The following is a 21,051-nucleotide window of genomic DNA, read 5'->3' on the forward strand; positions in this document are numbered from 1 at the left end:
CTAAGGCTAAACAAGTTCATTTTAAAATAAAGAATGAGGTCTATCCATGTAATGATTTTTTACATAAAACGTTTAATTTAGATTTGAATATTTGTACTTTTTGTAACGCAGACATCGAAACCTTAGAGCATCTTTTTTTTCTCTTGTAGCTTAACTAGGACCTTTTGGTATGCTTTCCAATACTGGATAACCTATAATGATCAAACCATTACTATTCTTACATTTGAAAGCATTACATTTGGTTTACAAGTGGAGGACAAATCAATCAAATCAAATCAATAATTTAATTATATTGGCTAATTTCTTTTTTCATAAATCTCGCTTTTTGAAAATTAATCCAATCTTTATTGCATATCTAAATGAAATAATTCAGTAAAAAAAATATTTAAAATCTTGCATGATTCAAAAAGCCCACCATCTTCAAAAGTATGTTTGTACCCTAATTCCTGACTGATCACTTGCGTTTTTTATTTTTTTATTTTATTTTATTGTTTATCCCTTTTCTTTCTTTTTTCGCTCTGTATCTTCTTTATTTTGTTTTACTCATTGGTCGCTCAGTGTTCTTTGATGCAAATGTTCTTCTGGAATGTATAATGTGCCTTGTTTCTTTTGTAAAATCAATAAAGAGGTTTGGGGGAAAAAAAAGTCACATTTACTCAGATAGGTTTGAGGAAAGAGTAGTATTTGCTGACATTTTCCACCACTTAAGATTCTACCGTATCCTTAGAAATAGTTTTGTCATTCTTACCTAACATTTTAAAAACAAATCCATTTGTGAATAAAATGGTCATACTGATTAGGTTAACTAGAGTTGACCAAGAACTTTTTGCAACTTCCTAAACGAACCTTCTAATTGATAAACAATTGGGTTAATTGAATCACAAAAACGCAAATGTTTTCCGACTTTTGCATTACTTCAAAATGAAATACTAAAACTATCCCACTAATCACTTTCCCAAAGACTTGGTATTCATAGCCGGTGGCTGCAGTTGGTCAAATCAAATGACTGAACCAACTCAGCTAAAAATCTAGATCAACAAAGTTGTTTGTTTTTTTGAGAGAGAAAAAAACATTAGTCAATAGACATAATTGTTGAATAAATAAAATTACTTTTGTCTTCACTGACTAAGGTGAAGCTATTAAAAAAAGGAAATTATATCTAGAATGTGATCCAATTTTAAATCTAAACAAAAAAAAGAACAGCTCCATATATAAATCATCACCAAAAATAAATAATGTATTGCTATTACATAAATATAAAGTGGCAGGCAGACAGGGATAATTTACTTTGATATAACTACTGTAGAACATATAATCTAGAGTTGTTCAAATCAAACTAAACTCTACTGATTTAAGTATCTACCGGTGTACCATGTGTTTCCCTGTGTTCAAGTTTTTGTTAATATATATTGTGAATATCTATGAAGTGATTATCACAATCTAAACTATTGAAACTTTTTTAATTTGTCACATGTAATATGATACAATCTACCCCTGTAACTACATACAGAGATGATTACTTTAAAAAGATTAGGAAGAGGGCTGCAGGTAATTTATAACATAATTTAATACTGTCACATACTGTACAAAACACGAACACACACACACACACAAAACAATTGACCATCATATTGTTTTATTTTCATTCCACCCTTATGTTCATCCTGCTCTCTCTTGAGTTTGAACTTAACAGTTGAACAAATGTGTAGTGGCTTAATTAAAATCTCCAGCAGGATACATTTACTTTACAAATGTCTGTACTTAATCTCAATTGTGTGAATGTTTTAGATGGAGCTCTTTAGCCCAGTGTACCGCTGCCTACACGATGACACTTAAGGCAGTCAGTGGGAGAATAATTTCTTTATGCATATGCTTGACTGTTCTTTTTTTCTTTCTTTCTTTTTTTTGATAATGTAGGCTCAATCCTAAAATATGCTGAGGCTCATTTGCATGTAAATGAACCAAATGAAATTAATAATAATAAAATAAACAATCCAAGCGCACAAAAGCCAGGTTTAACTAATTGAATTAGCTTAAGGCTTTGGATTTTGGTTTTCCTAGAAGCTAGATGTGATGTATCGGTTTTCTTTCTTTTCTTTTCTTATTTTCTGTATAAATGAGTGAATAGTGTTAAGTTACAACAAGTAACTAGAATTTGAAGGGCATGAACTCCTTCATATAGGTAGCCATATTTTGCATTGTGTTATTTACAGGAAACAATGCATTTAAACATAGGGCAAGTGTTCTAATGCTATTTCCAACCCAGAACTCTTATTGTCACATTCAGTTAATATTTCCTCACCATCTGTCACCTGCCCATCTCGTGAGTAACCTACTCTGTAAAGGAAAAACAAAAATGGTCTTTATACATGGCAATGGCTCCATAAATATGGAAACAAACAAAAAGAGGGCAGCCTGTCCCCAAAGTGTAACAAACATTGCTCCGGCTAATCAAGGGGAGGGTTTTGGTGTTAATGGAAGGAGATGGAGGGAGGAGCTAGCTCTATTTTGTTGATGTTTCATTATTAATATCAAGATATAAAAATAATCCAGAAATCCCTGTACATACCTTTTAAGTAATACTGTGTACTTTGAAATCTTGGTTCATTCATCGCCTCCAACTGATGTCATCTTCCTAAAAAAGGACTATATGTTTAAATATCAGTCTAATTTTCTTTATCGATTCTTTGAAAAAAATGTTTTTTTCAAAGAACCAACCTTACTTGTGTGTTTGTGTGCCCATTCTCCTGTATTTGTATAGTTCCCTGGATGGCGGAGGTGCTGTTGCCCTTTGCACATGTCAGCAGGAAAGGGCAGTCATGCTCCAACATTGACAGAATTGATATGTTTGCAGAGACAGGAGAAAGATAGAAGGCAGGTTGATAAGCAGAGGTTTATGAATCAGGTTTACTCTGTCAGCAGGGGCAGGCAGTTAGAGTGAGAGGGGAAAGGGAGAGATAGAGATCCTGGAGGAAAATAAAAAAGACAGCGAAGTCATACAGAAGATAGATCCGAGGTTTGTATAAACTATCTCTCTCATCGCGGGGCCTCACAACAGGTAATGGTAGTTTTTGTTCCGATTTACTGTACCTATCTGGCATAATGTCAACATCCAGGCACCCTCATATATTTCAACTCTTTCTAAATGGCTGCGACCATGCTAAAAAGTTTGACCCTATACTTTTAAAGAGATTGAGTGATTAATTGCAGCATTTACTAGTAATTACACTCCAAGTGTCCAGCCAACAGTGTGATTTGAAACTCATGCAAGGTGGATTAAACTCCAATAATTACTTCAGTAAATCAATTTTGTTGAGACCCTTCAAGTATTGAGACAGGAGACAGCTGTGTAAAGTGATTATGAAGTTGTATGGAGTTTATTTTAGCCAGTTAGAATTATTATAAATGTGACGAATGACACCGACTGTGAGTAAAGGTCAGACTAATTACATGGAATGGACAGGTGCCATGTGGATGCAGCAAATCTGAAATTTCATTATTCCTTCATTCTGCCCAAATGTAAAGTATTGTTTGATAATGCACCAGAGATGGCTGCCAATCATTTTGCAAATGCATTTTGCTGAAAATTACTTGGGAGTGGAGTGTGAACTGATGTGATTGACTGTCGCTGGATTTACACATAAATGTCTGGGCCTATTTGGGTCTGTAAGAATACATAAATGATGCAAAGCAAGGAGAGAAGAGAAACATTTTTTTTAAATGAAAAGAGAAAAGCAAGCGGTAACAGTATGTTGCCAGCCAGCTTGGTGCTTGTTGCTCTGTGTTTGCATGGTGCTCACATCCTCGGTGGAGAAGTTCTGTCAAGTCTGGTAGGGTCTGACCTTTTCACTCTCTGGGCATGTTTTCAGCTCTCCAGTACCTATCAAAATAACCATGCACCCCCTGCCCATTTCTTTGCCCATAGCACGGACTTTTGCATTCCTTCTTCACTTGTTCTTCCACATTTTGTGAATATTTTAAGTATTCAGAACTGTACCCCTGTGCTTAGCCTCAAAATTTTGTCAACTCTTTGTTACCCTTTCTCATTTATATTCCTTTTGTTCTTCGTCTTCCTATCTGCGTTTGACCATTCTGTGAAAAATCTAAGCTTCAGGGCCGTGTGGTAATACACGACAGCAGCAGCAAGCAGAGTGGGAATGAATGAGGCTGAATTTGAGCAAGCGTTGATATCTATTTTATATTTTAATTTCTTTTTTCTTTCATCTAATTCCTAGCAATGACTTGTCTAAAAGTAGAAGAAAGAATGTTATCACCAATCTGAAATGTTTATTCAGCTGTCATATTGGGTAGAAAAAGAAAATCATTTCATTTGACTGCTCAACATTCAGGCAAAACATGGTTATTAAAATCATTGTAATTGATAATATTTTTTAGATCAAACAGAGGAAAAACTGTGGAATCACCTGATCGTCAATCATGGGAAAAGAGTATGGAATCAGTGTAATTTGTATTTCTGAACAAAATTCTGCAGTTTTAGTCAAAACTAAATATGCAAATTAGTCTGCAGTTAAAATAGAGTGCTGGTACACCATAATGAGCTCTTGCACCTGGTTGATTGACACAAAACATGGCTCCAACAAGAGAGCCGTCAGCTGAAATAATGGAAAGGATTTCAAGACTTATTCAAGAAGGTAATTCAACACAGAGTTTAGCAAAAGATGTTGATTCAGCTGTGTCTGTAGAAGAACGCAAACAAAATGGAATGGTTGAAAAAGGAAACCATACTGGCAGACCAAGGAAGATGTTGAAGCTTTAAGAAATAACACTTTAAAAAATTAAATACAAATGGAGGGTATAGAAAATGTCTAACAAGAGAAATGAAAAAATTAAAATAAATGGGCAGAAACATGTCATTCTGGCCAAATTGTAAGAAACCAACTAAGAAAAGTGAGATGTACATTACACAAAAGCTATTATTCACAGCTAAAAAGAAGAAGAAAGAAACAATACTGAAGTGGATTGAAGAGACATGCATATAGAATATTCTTTAGAAGTAAGTCACACTTCGATATCAAATTAGGTTTCGTGATAAAGTCTATCCTTTTTATAAGGATGATGATGTATCCTGTTTAAGAGTGAAGAACGATAAACCATTTCTTTAAAAAATATATAACTGAAAGACATGGCCAGAATATCATCTTGAACCCAAGCTGATGAAAAGTCGACGACTTCAAGTTCTCAAAAGAACCAGAGGGGTTGCAATCAAACGCTATTTTCTTTTCTTTTGGTTCAAAATTCCATATTTCATGAGGAAGTGATTACACACATTTTTCTTCTTCTTCATCTGAAAAATAGTAATTCATTACAAAAGATTTGTAGTTTGTGATTGATCTTCAGAGCCCAAATGTTCAGCTTTTTCGTGACACAATTTTGTGAAATATCTGTCACTGACATTTTTCTTTTGAATAAAACATCTGAATAAACAATCTTGGATAGTTGTGATTCCTTAGATGAAAAGGGGTTGTATTGTTGGCCTTCATGAATCTTGATGTGTCTTTTTCTTCTTTTCCTCAGCTATGGAGTTGATGTGGCTATACTCCTTGTGCCAGTGCACTCTGTGGGCATCTTTGATCATACTCAGTGTGAGGTTGTGCATGGCGGTTTCTGGTAGGAGCCCCATGGCCCAGGAAGCAACTCAAGATGGAAGCACGCGACCCAGGAGCGTCTCGTACTGTCTCCGGCTGTGCCTCGGCTTGGTGGGGACTGTGGACGGGGCAGTGGGATTCCCTGTTGCTGTGTTACTCAACCTGCGAAAACCCCAGTGTCTATACACCTGCATCACGCTTGTGTGTTGCCCATTACTTATCAGGCAGTTTACCATGTTCCTGTTAATGCTACTTACATTGGACACCCACCTACAACATCATTTGGCAGAGAGGTGAGCTTTGAAGAAGGTTGAATCAGTTTATGTAGGAGAGGAATCAATTTCTTTGTATATAACAAATTATAATAAATTAAATGCTTATATATAATACATTCCCAGAATAAAAGAATGTTTCATGATGCATGTGACACTTTGATACATGCGTGGGAAAGGGTGACTATGTGGGTAGCGAGATTCAACCAGCAGTCTTATAGGCACGCTTTCAAGACTAAAGAAAGAAAATCAATATAAGTCAAGCTGTACCTTTAAAGAGTGTTTCCTCAGTGGATCTAACAGTGTTTTTATCCCACATCACTGATATCTGAGAGACAGTAAGGTGATAAAGCAATTTGTGAAGCTGTCACATAATACAAACTATGACAATATGTCTTTTTTTGTTGTTGCTGTTTGATTTGTGGTAGTGGCAGTTGTGCATGGCTTGATTCGCTTATAAAAACTCCTCTCACAAAGGAAATGGGTCCTTTCATAAAGTCAGTCTATCACATGTTAGAAACCTCATTTTGTAGCTCCCTATGTGCAAATGTCACAAAAAATGAGCTGTGAAAAACTCCAAACTTGCCCACATCTAGCAGATATTACGACTAGGCAGATATTACAGCAAGGTTGCTCTCTTCCAGATACTGGTCATAAAAATGTGTTGAGGCAGTATGCCACTATTCAGTCACTGGGGGTTTTAATTCCTTCTTCTTAAGGAACTGTATGGTAGTCATCAGTATTAGCTGCAAATGTGCTAACATCACTTTGTCTTTATATGGCAGATATTCTTCAGTGGTGACCCGTCAGCGAGCTCTGTGTGTGGTCCTGCTGTGCTGGGTGGCCTCCGTTCTGTCCTCCTTCGCCCAGTTCTTAGGCCCAGACGTCCTCAGCCACTGGAGGAGCAGTGAGGCTGATCAGGGAACAGCTGGCCTCGAGCTGGATGGCAACTGGACAACCTCTCTCCCACACCTTACCAACACACCATACTCCAGTTACCACAACAACCGCAAGGAAATTGGGAAGTTTCTTCCATACGGTGGCTTTTTGTCAAAGTTTTATGTGAAGGACATGGGCAACTTCACCTACGCTGAGATTCACAGCAGCCACTGGGGCATGTGTTCCCCCGACACTATTATCAGTCCCCAGTTCCTAGTCTTTGTCCACGGAATGACAGTGTTTATCCTGCCCTTGGTGTTCTTGTTAGCCATTTACCTCGACCTGTTATGCATGAAGCCAAGAAAGACTCCATTAAATCATGGAGATCTTCAAAAGCATGACTCTGGTTTTGTGCGTTTGCTGCTCCTGTCCTTTTCTCTCTTAGTTTTGCTTTGCCTGCCACTTTACATTATCCACGCTCTCTTGCTCTTTGCCCCAAATACTCATGTTCCTGCCTGGATGCATGCACTTTCCTTCTTCCTCTTCCAGATGTATGGTCTCGTTCCCCAGATCCTCTTCACTCCTCCTAGGAAACAAGTGGAGGAAGGACAGCTATGTTTCCCTCCTGCTGTCACAAACCTCCATCCTGCAGTAGCTAATTCCAGAGGGAAGTCTGTCCACATGGCACTCCGTGAGGCGGTGCAAGCAGCTCCATGGTCTTCAGCCAAACACTCCCTTAAAACCAAAGTGTGTCCAGAGGTCTAATTTGTTTATTCCTCTAGCCCCCACCCCCAACAAAAGTTTCTAACCTGCATTTTTGTTTTCATTGTTAACAATTTTAAGAAGCTCAGAGAAACCAAACAATAATAAGAGAATGGTTCCATATCTTGTTTGCTTCTTTGCAGAGAGAAATGCTTTAAATCTAAAATGTTTGAAACAAATTACTTGATGATCGAATAAATATTGAATTATTCCTGTTTGTTTTTGGCTTTTTAACAAATCAGCAACATCATGTGTACACACATTATAAATTACTTGCAAGTGAAAAGGCCAGTTAATTATCAGCTCCTGCGCCAAATGTCAGCAAGAAAATGAAGTCTCCAGATGGCAACTACTATCCTGATCACAGATGTCTGTTTTCTATGACTGCCCTTCCTCTGGGTCTCATTCTAAGCTTCTTTTAAATCTCTGCTAAGCCAACCGCCAGTAATCTAGACATACATGTGACAGCATCCACCGATAACGTAGTGCTCCAGAGAGAAAGCTGCATTACTGGGAAAACATAATTAACCTGGTTATCACACAGTGTTTACGGCTGTTTTGATTTTAATTGCAAATACAAGATGATCTCCTTTAGTCAGAACAGAGGCATGAAAACTGATATGACTTACCTTTTTTAAAAATGTTTTCTTGATCATAGACTGTACTTTGTGTTTGTGTCAAAATTCAGCAGTTTTTGATAGCTGTTAATTTCTTACTTCTGTAATTTTGTGTCTGTAATGACCCCCCCCCACCCCCCCACACACACACACACACTTGTCAAGCCTGCTTCTGCTCTCTTATATAGTTACAAAATATTTTGGTAGTATTTCAGTCACTCCAAAAAAAAAGTCCTGTCTGAAACACATTATTGATGGACTAATCTGGTAAAGAGGTAAACAAGAAAAAAGAAAAGAAAAACAACTTTCCCTCCTTTCCTGGTGCTGACGCCCATTCGATTGTTCTGTATGCCTGAAAGCTCTCTGCTCTCTGATTACCCTAGACCTAGACACACTCAGCCACCTCAATCAATGCCTTATGCTACACCATCAATCTATACACACCCCTTTACAACACAAGGGTCACACTGACAAACCCACACAGAAACTGGACTCAGGTTGCCTTTAAAGCTGAATAAAACTATTCACCTTGTTAAAAACCAAAGAGGTTTGGGATTAGACGAGAGCTGAGCTTAGATTGAGTGTGAAATCTTTACAGCATGTAGAAATGAAATACAACATCATAAATGGGTCATAACCGGGAAATTCTTTGATGCCAACCTGTTCCTGGGAGTTCATCAATAAAAATGTCATCGGAGGGAGGAATTGTGAGTTAATAAGTTATTGCTCTTATTATTGTCTAGATTGTGGTACAATCACCGTATGTCATAAACTGAGAGGAATACGGCTAGTCGTTTTCCATTTTCCCCCAAACTCATTGGCTCATCCCTTTTTTCCTGTGCATATTGATTTGATAAGTATTGTCCCAGATCACAGTAATTACCGTGATTATCAGGAAACACTAAACTGTATAATGAACTGCAGATTTTATCCTAACAGCTATTAAGACCAAGCAGTATCCTAAACAGTCGGCTATCAAGTTGCTCCAGCCCAAGGAATAACACTGCTCTTCAATATAAAGTGAGAAGTTGAGTAGTGCATCGGTGTGTTTTCGGCTCAGCTCTCCATTTACCAGACTTTCTATTGGCACTTTTGCACTAGGACTTACTGAGCCCGACTCGGCTCGTCACGCCTCTACCCGCCTCTACCCGCCTCTACCCGCCTCTACCCGTTTGTTTTTCCACAGCCAGGGGAGAAGTGGGGGGGTTGGGGTGAAGCTGCTGTGACGTACTCGATTGCGCAACCGCTTTGTTCATGTCGCCGCTGATCAGAAATCAGCTGGAGCCGCGAGCGGCTGAGAGTAAAACAGCCCGTCTACATCCCTTTTTTTAATTCTCTCGTCAGTCACCAGGTTTATGAACATCTGCACCTCAGAGTTGGATCACCAAACAGACGTTTTGCGCTTTATAATAAAATCGCCGCGAGCCGCGGGTCGCGGGTCGCTCTCGCGCTGACTCCCGCTTCCTGATTCAAATGTCTGACGGCCCCGCCCCCGACCAATCAGTGGCACGGAGGGTGGTGACGTCAGAAATAGTCCCGGCTCAGCCCGCAAAGAACCTCGCCAGAATGGTTACAGAAATAGTATCGGCTTGGAGCGGCTCTACCCGTCTCAGCCCTAGTGCAAACGTGCAAGACGGGGCCGCACCGAGCCGAGCCGGGCGGAGGCGGGACTAGTGCAAAAGCGCCATTTGTTCCTATCTCACCTATGGTCAACAGGTGTGAGTAATGATCGAAAGAATGAAATTGCAGATACAAGTGGCAGAAGAGGGAGTCCAAGGCACTCTTCTTGTGGAAAAATATTAAAAAGCCTTTATTGAAACATGGCTAATAAGTATCATTAGGAATTCCTGTTTGAGCAATACCCTGAAGAAGGCTTGCGCCGAAACGCGTGGGTCTCTGCTCCCATGTTTTTATACTTATTAGCCATGTTTCAATAAAGGCTTTTTAATATTTTTCCACAAGAAGAGTGCCTTGGACTCCCTTTTTTGACCAGATATTGTTTTTTTTCCCCAACACCAAAGAGCACCTTCAAGATTTTTTCTGAACAATTCCCTGAGCACTTCGGATTTTCTCTTCACAAGTGGCAGAAATTCGTTCCTCCTTAGGGTGTCTGAGCTCTATTTTAGAGAAAGGGTGAGAAGCTTGGTCATCCGGGAGAAGTTCAGAGTAGAGCTCCTGCTCGTTTGCATCCAGAGGACCCAGATACGGTGGCTCAGGTATCTGGTGAAGATACCTCTTGGACACCTCACTGGTGAAGTCTTTCGGGCATGTCCCACTGGGAGGGGAGCCCAGGGAAGACCTAAGACATGCTGTAAGGACTATGTCTCTCGGCTGGCCTGAGAACGCCTTGGGATACCCCCAGATGAGCTGGACGAAGTGGCTGGGAGAGGGACGTCTGGGCTTCCCTATTAAGGCTACTACCTCTGCAGCCCGACTCCGGATAAGCGGAAGAAAAGGATACATGGAAGGAAGTTGAGTAGTGAGTAGTGAATTTTAATGGGAGGCTGGATAAACACCCACTGTGGGACTGGTCAGGGTACAGCTGGCCTAGGGTGGCAACAGGACAACCTCTCTCCCCCTCCTCACCCACACCCCACACTCCAAGTACCACAATGAAGGAAAGCAAGGAAATTGGGAAGTTTTTTACCATGGCTTTTTGTTAAAATTCTATGTGAAGGACATGGGCAACTTCACCTACGCTGAGATTCACAGCAGCCACTGGGGCATGTGTTCCCCCGACACTATTATCAGTCCCCAATTCCTAGTCTATGTCCACGGAAAGACAGTGTTTATCCTGTCCTTGGTTTTCTTGTTAGCCATTTACCTCGACCTGTTATGCATGAAGCATAGAAAAGACTCCATTAAGTCATGGAGACCTTCAAAAGCATGACTCTGGTCTTGTGCGTTTGCTGCTCCTGTCCTTTTCTCTCTTAGTTTTGCTTTGTCTGCCACTCTACATTATCCACGCTCTCTTGCTCTTCACCCCAAGTACTCATGTTCCTGCCTGGATGCATGCAGTTGCCTTCTTCCTCTTCCAGATGTATGGTCTCGTTCCCCAGATCCTCTTCACTCCTCCTAGGAAACAAGTGGAGGAAGGACAGCTATGCTTCCCTCCTGCTGTCACAAACCTCCATCCTGCAGTAGCTAATTCCAGAGGGAAGTCTGTCCACATGGCACTCCGTGAGGCGGTGCAAGCAGCTCCATGGTCTTCAGCCAAACACTCCCTTAAAACCAAAGCGTGTGCAGAGGTCTAATTCTTTCATTCACCCACCACCTCCACCACCAAAAAAGAAAGTCTAAAAAATGTTTTCCATTGTAAACAATTTTAAGAAACTCAGGGAAACCAAACAATAATCAGAGAATTATTCCTCCTTGTTTGTTTCTTTGCAGAGACATGCTTGATATCTAAAATGTTTGAAACTGTCATGCTGCACAAAGAACTACTCACAATGAGGGCCTTAGAGAAGCAATTTTTAGTTTTGTTACGAGAAAATATTGTCTTGTAGATACTGCCAGCGTATTACCTTTTCATCAGACCATTACAGGTACTGGATCTGCAAAACAAAGTTCGTGCTTTAACACGGTGTTGCGTAAAATTGTCTGTGTTATGTGGATCACTGCTTCTACTGCAACATGGATGTTATGCAGTAAGAACAAACAACCTAGTGAGACTGAGGTAACACAGCGTTAATATATCTATCACAGCATTTGCTTGAGGGGCTATGAAATATATGAGGTTTGAGTTGTTTCATGTGGTGAAAATTAGTTTCTCTTTGTTTTCTCATTCTGTGCAGCTGTTGGCCGAGCTTTCAAAACTGTCAATGGCAGGTAAGACTATTCATACGTCACACAACCTCACCATACAATAACCAGAAATATCCATTTAGACACAGATTTATCTTATCTTGAAGACATTTTGATGGAACAATATTCTCAGCTTAATAACTCATGGACAGTGGGTCTGATAGCAGAGGTTACCAATGCTACCTTTGCGTCATCATAAACTGAAGATATGTGTGGTGTTGACTGAATTGTTTGCTGTCTGTGGTGTCAACTCATGCTCGTAGCATCTGGCAAGTCCATTACTTTGATTGCCGTTTGACAATCTGTCTTTATGACAGGTGACCGTGGAGCATTGCCATCAATGGACGAGAAACACATCGATCTATCACCCCGCGACCTCCAGCGGCTTTCAAATCCAGTCTTGCCCACAGATGGACATGTTGAGTACTTCTTGACAGAATCGGGTATTGATTGTGTGGAAGTTAATGGCAGAGTCATATTTTTCTCAGTTCATCTGACTCAACCCTCCTGTCACCCTTTTTTTTGCCCCGCTATCTGTTGTAGTAATTCATTAACCCGGCCACGTTTGTTTTGTTTATTCTGAATGAGCTGCCAGTTGTAGCTAGCTCCACCGCCTTCATCTTTATGTTCCCACCTATAATCCTACTGTTCCTCATTGATCTAATCACATGCTCCATATACTGTTTTCTTTGCAGGAGATTGAAAAAAAAACAAACAAACAAACACACACAACTGCTGACACAGGAAACACATCCAAAAACCATTCTGATAAGGTTATTTTTGGATTATTTTTTTTATTTTCTCGTGCTTTGCATCTTTCCCCTATAAAGAAATAGTTAGCTATATATCAACAGTGACACATGGACTCTAAAATAAACAAGAGTGAAAAACAGGAGAAAAGACGACTATAGGCACAAGAGACAAAGAGAGAGAAATACTGGGAAAGAGAGGAAAGGTAAGAGGAAAATTATGAAAAATGACGGCAATTTCTCTACAGGAGAACCAAAACCAAACCGTGGGAAATGTACATTTCTTTAACATTTACAATTATAATAACAACAGCAATAATAATAACAGTAACAACAATCATAATTGTTCAAATAATATCAATTATTTAAAAAAAAAATCAATAAGACCTCTGGTTTCTCATAAAGACAAATGACATTTTTTTTAAAAACTCTTTTCTTTATTTTCTTTAAAGATCACTGGACAGTAGTTTGTTCGGCTTTGCACCTCTATAGGCTAATATTCTGTGTTAGTATAGTCGCTTCATAATGCGTTTCAATAGTAAACAGTTTTCTTATTTCTTAAAAGTTTAATTTAATTTATGTCACTGTTCTTTTTTATACAAACAAAGAGATATGTATACTTGTTCGGTCAACATGTTTACTGTATGTATGAACGTGTACATGTAGCTGCAAACGTGGTCGCATTCAAAAAAACATCCATCCGTTTTGTTCTCTCATTCCCTCCTTCTGCTATCGCTCCACTTGGCCGTCTTATTGAGACTTTTAAACCTTTTATATCCTCTTAATGACATTCTAAAATAATTATGCTTCTCTTTAATGCTTTAGTAAGTCATATTCCTTTCTTCTTTCACAAGAACACAGCTCAGCACTAATCCTTTTATTATTAGGAGCCAACAAAGGAGGAGCGATAGAGGAGGACAGACAGAGAGAAAGAGAGATATAAGGGAGAGGATGGAAACAGGTGTAAGACAGGTGATGTTGAGAGCAGAAGAGGAGAACAGAGAACCGCGTTTCCTTTACTGATGCAGAGATAGGAGAAAAAAACCCCATCTTTTAAAGTAACTGTTGTCTTTAAACTAATTCACAGGCCACCCAGAAAGAAAAAAAATTAGAAGGTATTGTTTCCGATGACGTATGGACACTTCCTGGGACTGGGTTTTACACAAAGCATTGTTTTTTATAACTGTATGTGAATTTTACCATGTGCACAAAATGCTTTGGCAATTAGCAAAATTTCAGTTTTCTTGCATCGAGCATTCGTCATTGAACACGACTTACGTAAATCTCCCTCGCCCCTTTGTCCACCCGCTCTCATCCCGCAGCGCCTCTGCAGTTAAAGACTGAGCCCTGTGAATGGATTCTTCTATTCTCCAGGCAGGAAATTACAGCAGTCATCTACTTCTAATTCTCATTCCCCTTTGGCTGCTGCACAGGTAAAGTGGCGCTTTTCTCTGTGTCGTCCTCTTCCCTCTCCATCAACATAATGGCATCATTTTGTTTTTGTCTACATTCACTTCACTCCATCTGCACTCTCCCACCCTCCCTCTCCTTTCCCCAGTGTCTTCGACTTATAATATATGGCACAGTCGTTAATGTCGGGTGGGTCTTGAGGCGCCCTCTCTCTCCGTCTGTATCTTGGGTTATGTGAGAGTACATGGATGATATGGAGTGGGATCGATTGGTTGTGTGCAGTATTTGTATACAGTCGCTTTCAGAAAGGCCGCCTGTTATGGCGCATTGTAAAGTGTTTGTGTGTGTATGTGTGTGTGTGTACTTTATATAAGGGGGGAGAGAGGATAGGAAGGGGCAAGGGTATGAGGTCAGAATAGAAGGGTTTAGGAAAGGAGAAGGGCTACAGTAGGTATTCCTTCTTGCCCTGGCTGGCGTCGTTCCCATTGAGGAAGGCCTCCTGCACCTCGCCATGTTCGTCCAACCCGCTGGCCTCATGAGTAAGATAGGAACCTGTATGAAAAGATTAAGATAGAGAGCAGAGACAGAGAGAGAGAGAAAACAAGAGGGAGATTGTGGGGGAATGTTAGGTGGCCAAGCGTAATGATCATTGCAGTGCCATGCAGCATTATCAAACCAGTCAGTGCTGATATTATTTTATTCCATACCTATGACTGATTAATCCATTAGTTAACTGATTAGGTCAATACCAGGCAAGAATAGGCTCCCGTGTACGGTATGAACCTACCAGCAGAAATTAGAGGTGGCGGATGGATGCATGAATAGAAAGGTCATAAAAGGAGGAGGAATGAGAAGAAGGAAAACAAAAGATAGTACAGAATAAAAGACGGAGAGGGAAGAGAAGATAGCACAAAAGTTTGAAGGAAGTTTTAGGTGCAAGAGAACAATGGCACGTTTACATTACCCAGAAAACCCGTCTAATTCATTTTCAACAGTCTTGGAGTTATTAATGAGTCTGTGCCGTGCAGGCAATACGGAGCAAGAACTGTTCAAGTCGTTTCCCTTCAGGAGTGTCCTTTCACTTCAGTGGTGAGTGACGCTCTAGTTCGCGGTACCACAGAGGTTGACTGACATGCTGACAGTCAACGGACCAAAGACAAAGCCTTATTGGCCCCGTCTCAGCACTGATTGGTTGTAAGCCTCCTTATTCTGGGCTGATTGGTGGTCAAGTCATGCTGAAAGTTGACTGATGGCTTGTCTAGCCAAAGTGTGAGTTATCCTGGTTGGAGTCTGCTACACTAGGGTTTATTGGCAGCTGCAGCACATTGTGTAAGCCTGCCAATAAAGAGGGCACTTGGAAAAATAGGGAATGCAGGGAGGCTGCTTCTGAACCTTGATACACCAACATATAATCATAAAGCACTGGGACCACGCTTATGTTTCCCACCCTACCGCTTCTCATTGACTACCCTGGCCAAGATGGTTTATCCCAGACAGTGCTCTATTAGAGAGGAGCATGCCAGTCAGCCCGTTTTCTTCTGACAATTTTAGACTTTAGTTTAAAAGATTATGAACTAGGAATCTGGGTTTAACTGGCCTTCAAAGAGAAACCCTGCCAGAAAGTCCAGAAATGAGAAAAACTGTCTATGGCAAAAGTAATGAAATATCTTGATTAGCAATTTCCACATGTATAAGAATATTTTGCTTTTACTTGGCGTGTGAATTTAAGGGCATGCCAGTGTATTACCTTTCTGCCGGACAGAGCACCAGATGGTGACAATGAGGATGCAGATGACGGTGAAAACCAGCAGGGCCAGAACGCCACCTATCACCGTATAAGGTACTGCACTCTGAGTCTCGACCACTGCACCAGGATCTGAGAAAGGACAAGCGAGATAAACAGCACATCAGTGGAGTGTGGGGTTTTAAAAAAAAAGGGGAATATGGAGATAAAGGGGAAAACGGAGCACAGGCAAAGAAATCGAGACAAATTAAAGAGCTGATCAAAAATAAAAGCAGGAGAGATAAAGGAGAGACAAAGAAGGCACATTAAAAGTTTCAGCATTGGAGGGAATACAAGGAGCGAGACGTGAAAAAAGAGAATCCGATATCTTCCAACAAACTTGCATTATCACCTTTCATCACCCCCACTAAATAGAAAAACCAGACAGTCTGAATGAGGGAGAAAAAGGTGGAAAATTAGGCGGGTAAACAAAGAAATAAGGATGTCAGCCTCCGTAAAGAGACTATCCAACAGCTGTCAAGGGAACGACACATTTTGAATAAGTGTGTTTATACCTTATATGGAGCAACCTTCAGAAACAGATCAGGACAAAAATGAATAAAGAGAGATAGAAAGCTGGAAAAATGGGAATTAAATTATGTGACAATTTGTTTAGATTGCAGCTGTGAAAAGCAATCAGTCCAACCAAACCTTGTTACAAGTTTACATAGTTTTAAAGGACAAAAGAGAGTAACACTGAAAGAAAGCCCCTAATTTTGATGTTAGTGGTGCATTATAGACTTTATCCTTGTACAGATGCAACAGAAAGGTGCCCTTCTCCGACTCATGGGAGGCTGAATAGGCTGTTATCACTAATAAGTAATATGAAAAAAAAAATCAATCAGTATTTGAAGTTCGAAAGCTGCCTCAGGCCATTATTTTCCATATACCTACACTGTCATCCTTTTGGTTTATATTCTCCATTTTCTGTCGCAGTTGGTTAACTTTGGACAACAAAATTAGCTCTATCTGCATTTTGGGATAGTCAGTGAACTTTCCTTTTTACCTTTGTTTTTCTCTTTCTGTTCAGAGTTGCTGTTTGGTTAGGTTTAGGCAACAAAACTACTACTGCTGAGAAAATATTGTTTAGACATAGAACCTTACATATGAGGTAAGCAGTTAAAATTGCATGCCTTTTCCCCCACATAAGTATAATCTCTGCTTATAACTGATCAGAATAGAAGGATGAAACCAGGTAAAGTCTCTGAGAAGGTGAACAGCATCTCTAGGCAATATTTAAAAGACAAGATAACCGTTAAAGCTTACAACATTCAATTAGTCTGCAGAGACAAAACTGAGCCTTGAGATATTGTGATATTTATGACTGAGTCAAAAAAGCAGAAGCAACTGGCAAGCTTAACTGCTGGTTGCAGAAAATAAGTGTCTGTGCAGCCATTTTTACTGTATGTGTGTACGATTTCAACAAGAACTGCTGGCTGTCAAGAGCAAAACCAGTATGCAGGACAACAAAGTCCTCCCGAAAAAAGAAACTCTCTCTCTTTCAAGTATTAATAACAACAGTATGTGTCTTTTGAGCAAAGAGCATTTAAGTTGCTGACAATCACAAAGGCCCTTTGATCGAAGGCTGTTGTATAAGAGCTAGTAATCCTAATAGAAGGCAAGGACGTTGAGTTATTGATGCAGCTCTTGGACCTTGAGATGGCAGAATTAAAACATGAATCATTAATATGGTGCTAACACGTAGAGATCAGGGAAGAAAGAAAGAGTGATGGAGGAGCAGGAAGAAGAGCAGGGTTCACACTTAAAAACACTTAATTCTCGGGAGTGTATTTCTTGGACACTCACCAAGCACTGTGACAAGCTGATTAATTGCAGGATCATGTATTGACATACGTGTGTATTATTCAAATGAATATTGGCGCATTTGCAGTTACATGGCGCATGAGATCCAAATGCATTAAGATGGAGCAGTTAGCCAAAGCAATATCTCACAGGAGAAGAAAAAGTAAGCACTCAAGTGCTCTACCTTTCCCTCTTGTCAACCTGTTCTTAATCTTCTGCAGCCGCGAGCTTCTCCTAAAATTGACTGGCAGTATTCAAAATTGCGTTAATTCTCAGAGGAGCCCCATGGATGACGCATTGGCATCGACAAAACATCCAAGTGTTTACGCAGCAGCTTTTTCCTCAAAACTCTTTAGGGCATGGGCTCACATGCCCAGCAGGTGAACAACCCTCACCTGCCAAGAATGATGTCAGAAGGAATGACAGAACAAGAGGGATGCTCATGCTCCTTTTGACTCACCTCAATTTCTAAGTAAGAGAGGAAACAGATGAGGTAAGGGTGTGGAAAGAAAGAGGAGAGCACAGTGAGCATCTGTTGTGTGACTGCACATGAGCTAAATATATATTCTTCAGATTAAAAAAGAGGAAACACAGTGAAAAAGAACATATTTACACATCCAGGATAGCAACTTCTTACACACTTGCAGTGAAGCAATATTTCGGGAAAATATGAACAGACGGCCACCTGGATTTCCTGATTTAGCATTCTGTCTGTCTTTCTCCACATGTGTGTGTGTGTAGATAAATGTATTTCCATAGCACCATCTGAGCTCTCCAGAGGACGATGTTAGCCCTTAAGCTCTTCATGCAGATTCATTAACAGTATCCACAAAGCACCAGTAGACCCAGGACAGACCAGAAACACACACACACAGACTCACACACACAGACTCACACACATTCTTCTGCACACTGCTGACTGGCTGATAGGTGTTGGGAGGCATGCATCTAACATTCAGTTATGAGAAACAAGAGAGGTGGTGGGTACTCGAGCATATGCAAGCATGTATACACCTGGAAGTGTGTGCATATGTGTGTGTGTGTCTGTGCATGCGTGTGTGGTTGCGAGTGTGAACAGGGTGCACCGGAAAGCCATCAAATGAGCTGGGAAACAGGAGATAGCACTCTGAAGAGCAGACAGAGGATGAGGAGGGGGATGGAGGGTAGAGAGGCTGCGACCTCCAAGATACTGGCCAGGAGAGAAGAACACTGGTTGCACAAGTTGAGGTCATGACTGTATTTAGGCTATATTTATTTCTCTTTTTTTGTCGTCTTTGCTACAGCAAATGACAGCTGTTCCTTTACGCGCATATAGTTTATACATCCGAGCAGGATCTGGAGAATGGTCTTTTATTATCATTAATACTGAAATCTAAAAAATAATAGCTATAATTGTTCAAACAAAATGACTTATTTAATATACAGTACTTTTTTCAAAGACACATTAACAAATGCAAAAATATATGAAAGAGCTTATTTAATCTAATTTCATTATTGCCATTCTTCCCTTCCTGGAATCAGTAATAGAAACAGTAGGTGCTAGCATGTGGGTTATTAAATGTGACATTGCAGACAAAGTACACTGCGCATTCAGTTAATTAAACTTCTGTTTGTTTATTTCAAACTTTAAACTGCAGAGGCAAAAGGGTAACACTGAAAATATCTTTCTGAATAATTGATTTGAATAAATGTTTTGTTCCAAAGTAGCTACAACCATGTTTACCCAAAAAATTCTGTAAAATGTGAACGTAAAAAGGACGGTGAAATCTTATTTTTAACTGAAAACTGATATAAACGATAACATTTTTTGTTAGCTTTTTGGAAACAGGGTTGTAGATCACTAACTACAGTGCAATCGTGAATCTTGTTTCCTGGGGGACAACAGCAAGGCTAACACATGAGTGGTCAACTTCTTGCAGGTCATAGACTGACGGGAACACACCAACTGTATGTCAATCAAAGTTAGCTCTGCTGCCCGCTCCTTCAGTTGCCGTCAGCCATTTACAGCAGAATATACAGTTTAATATGTCGACTTGACGGCGAAATCAAAAGTGACTGTCGAGTTTAGCCGACTCTGGCTGTTACGTGATAATGCCTAACCATTGGCTGATCAGTCTGTCGATCAATCATATTATAGAATAAATGTCATGCTTGATGTAAAACAGGGGTGTCCAAAGTCGGTCCACGAGGGCCGCAGTCCTGCATGTTTTAGTTGTTTCCCTGCATCAACACACCTGATTCTAATTAACGGTCGTCACCACCTTGTCATCAAAGTCTGGATAGTTCTGTTGATGACCAAGCTCCTTGTATCACGGTTTGATAAAAAAAAGGGATACATCTAAAACATGCAGGACACCGGCCCTCGAGGACCGACTTTGGACACCCCTGATGTAAACTCTCATGGCCTGCTACAAAAAGATTCACCCTCCTCAGAGTTCTCACGCATGTGGAATCAAACGACTGAGACCAAAACAGTTTTTTGAACCTGGCTGTATGTTCTTTTCTGCCATAAGGTTGGACATTTCAACATGCGAGTCAATGGAGATTGACTCGCTTTTGCAGCCAGCCTCCAGTGGCCAGTTGAGGAACTGCTACAAAACTTAGTTCTACATGCTCCTCCAACTGGACGTTAGATGGTCGGCGCGTGTTTAGAAGTCTGCCTTGGTAGTTAGATGATACAGAATGAAAATGTGTGTTTCCCAAGTGTGTGTGTGTGTGTGTGTGTATGTGTGTGAGCGTGTTACCTTCTGGGTCCGGTCCGAAGCTGGCTGATGTGAGGTTTGAAGTGATGGGATGGAAGGTGGTTGGTTGGATAGGAGGAGTGGGAATGACCGTGGTGGTAGGAGTGGGAAGGACCGTGGTAGGATGAGTGGGAAGGACCGTGGTAGTAGGAATGGGAAGGACCGTGGTAGTAGGAGTGTGAGGGGCCGGGGTAGTGATTGACACATTATCTACAGACAGACAAGGGATGGGATAACACACATACATACATAAATGCTATTATCTACAGCATGCAGGGACATTCAAACACAGAGTGTTGCAGGGTTTTACCGTGAAGTCAACATAACACATAAAACACGACACAAGCTTTACTAGTGGTGAAAATTAACTGAACGAATGGATTCTCTTTTGTCACTGTACAGGAGCTTGAAAGAAAACTCATAAAAGTTAAGTTTTGAGAAGAAACCAAAAATTTAGAAAGCTTAATTTTCAATAAAAACCTGTGTCTATGGACACACTCACACTAGGCAATCCATACTGTGCCCAAGCAGGACCGACACTCAATATATATATATTTTGTAATCATTGTGGTTGCTTCATTGCACGGTCAAGCATGGTACGACATATAGTTAGAGCTGTGCTTGG

General features: G+C 40.3%; 3 protein-coding genes across 5 annotated transcripts in view; 1 reads left to right on the forward strand and 2 right to left on the reverse strand.

The window, feature by feature from the left end:
- Positions 1-21,051, reverse strand: part of LOC133436703 (apolipoprotein A-IV-like) — a 298,467-nt gene that overhangs the window by 140,998 nt on the left and 136,418 nt on the right. The gene's annotated exons all lie outside the window — the stretch shown is intronic.
- Positions 2,939-7,667, forward strand: LOC133441075 (adenosine receptor A1-like). 2 transcript variants are annotated; one of them, XM_061718456.1, is made up of 3 exons: positions 2,939-3,016; positions 5,536-5,899; positions 6,664-7,667. In XM_061718456.1, the coding sequence occupies exons 2-3, from the start codon at positions 5,538-5,540 to the stop codon at positions 7,520-7,522; spliced, it is 1,221 nt and encodes a 406-aa protein (XP_061574440.1). In that variant the 5' UTR covers positions 2,939-3,016; positions 5,536-5,537; the 3' UTR covers positions 7,523-7,667. The 2 variants fall into 2 exon arrangements, with proteins under 2 accessions (XP_061574440.1, XP_061574441.1); XM_061718457.1 differs by having other exon boundaries at positions 2,994-3,058.
- The window catches only part of cadm4 (cell adhesion molecule 4), a 199,907-nt gene continuing 191,580 nt past the window's right edge, over positions 12,725-21,051 (reverse strand). For both annotated transcript variants that reach the window (XM_061717236.1, XM_061717234.1), the window contains exons 7-9: positions 20,430-20,636; positions 15,847-15,975; positions 12,725-14,651 (exon numbers count right to left, since the gene is read on the reverse strand). In XM_061717236.1, the coding sequence (XP_061573220.1) occupies positions 14,542-14,651; positions 15,847-15,975; positions 20,430-20,636 (446 nt within the window). In that variant the 3' untranslated portion in view covers positions 12,725-14,541. The remainder of the gene's footprint in view (positions 14,652-15,846; positions 15,976-20,429; positions 20,637-21,051) is intronic.

This window comes from Cololabis saira, chromosome 3 (assembly GCF_033807715.1).
Source record: "Cololabis saira isolate AMF1-May2022 chromosome 3, fColSai1.1, whole genome shotgun sequence".
Taxonomy (NCBI): Eukaryota; Metazoa; Chordata; class Actinopteri; order Beloniformes; family Belonidae; genus Cololabis; species Cololabis saira.

Bases quoted from the DNA above. Each gene is read 5' to 3' on its own strand.
- LOC133441075 (XM_061718456.1), top strand. From the start codon at position 5,538: ATGGAGTTGATGTGGCTATACTCCTTGTGCCAGTGCACTCTGTGGGCA. The intron at 5,900-6,663 runs GTGAGCTTTGAA...TTTATATGGCAG, and splicing joins CAACATCATTTGGCAGAGAG to ATATTCTTCAGTGGTGACCC.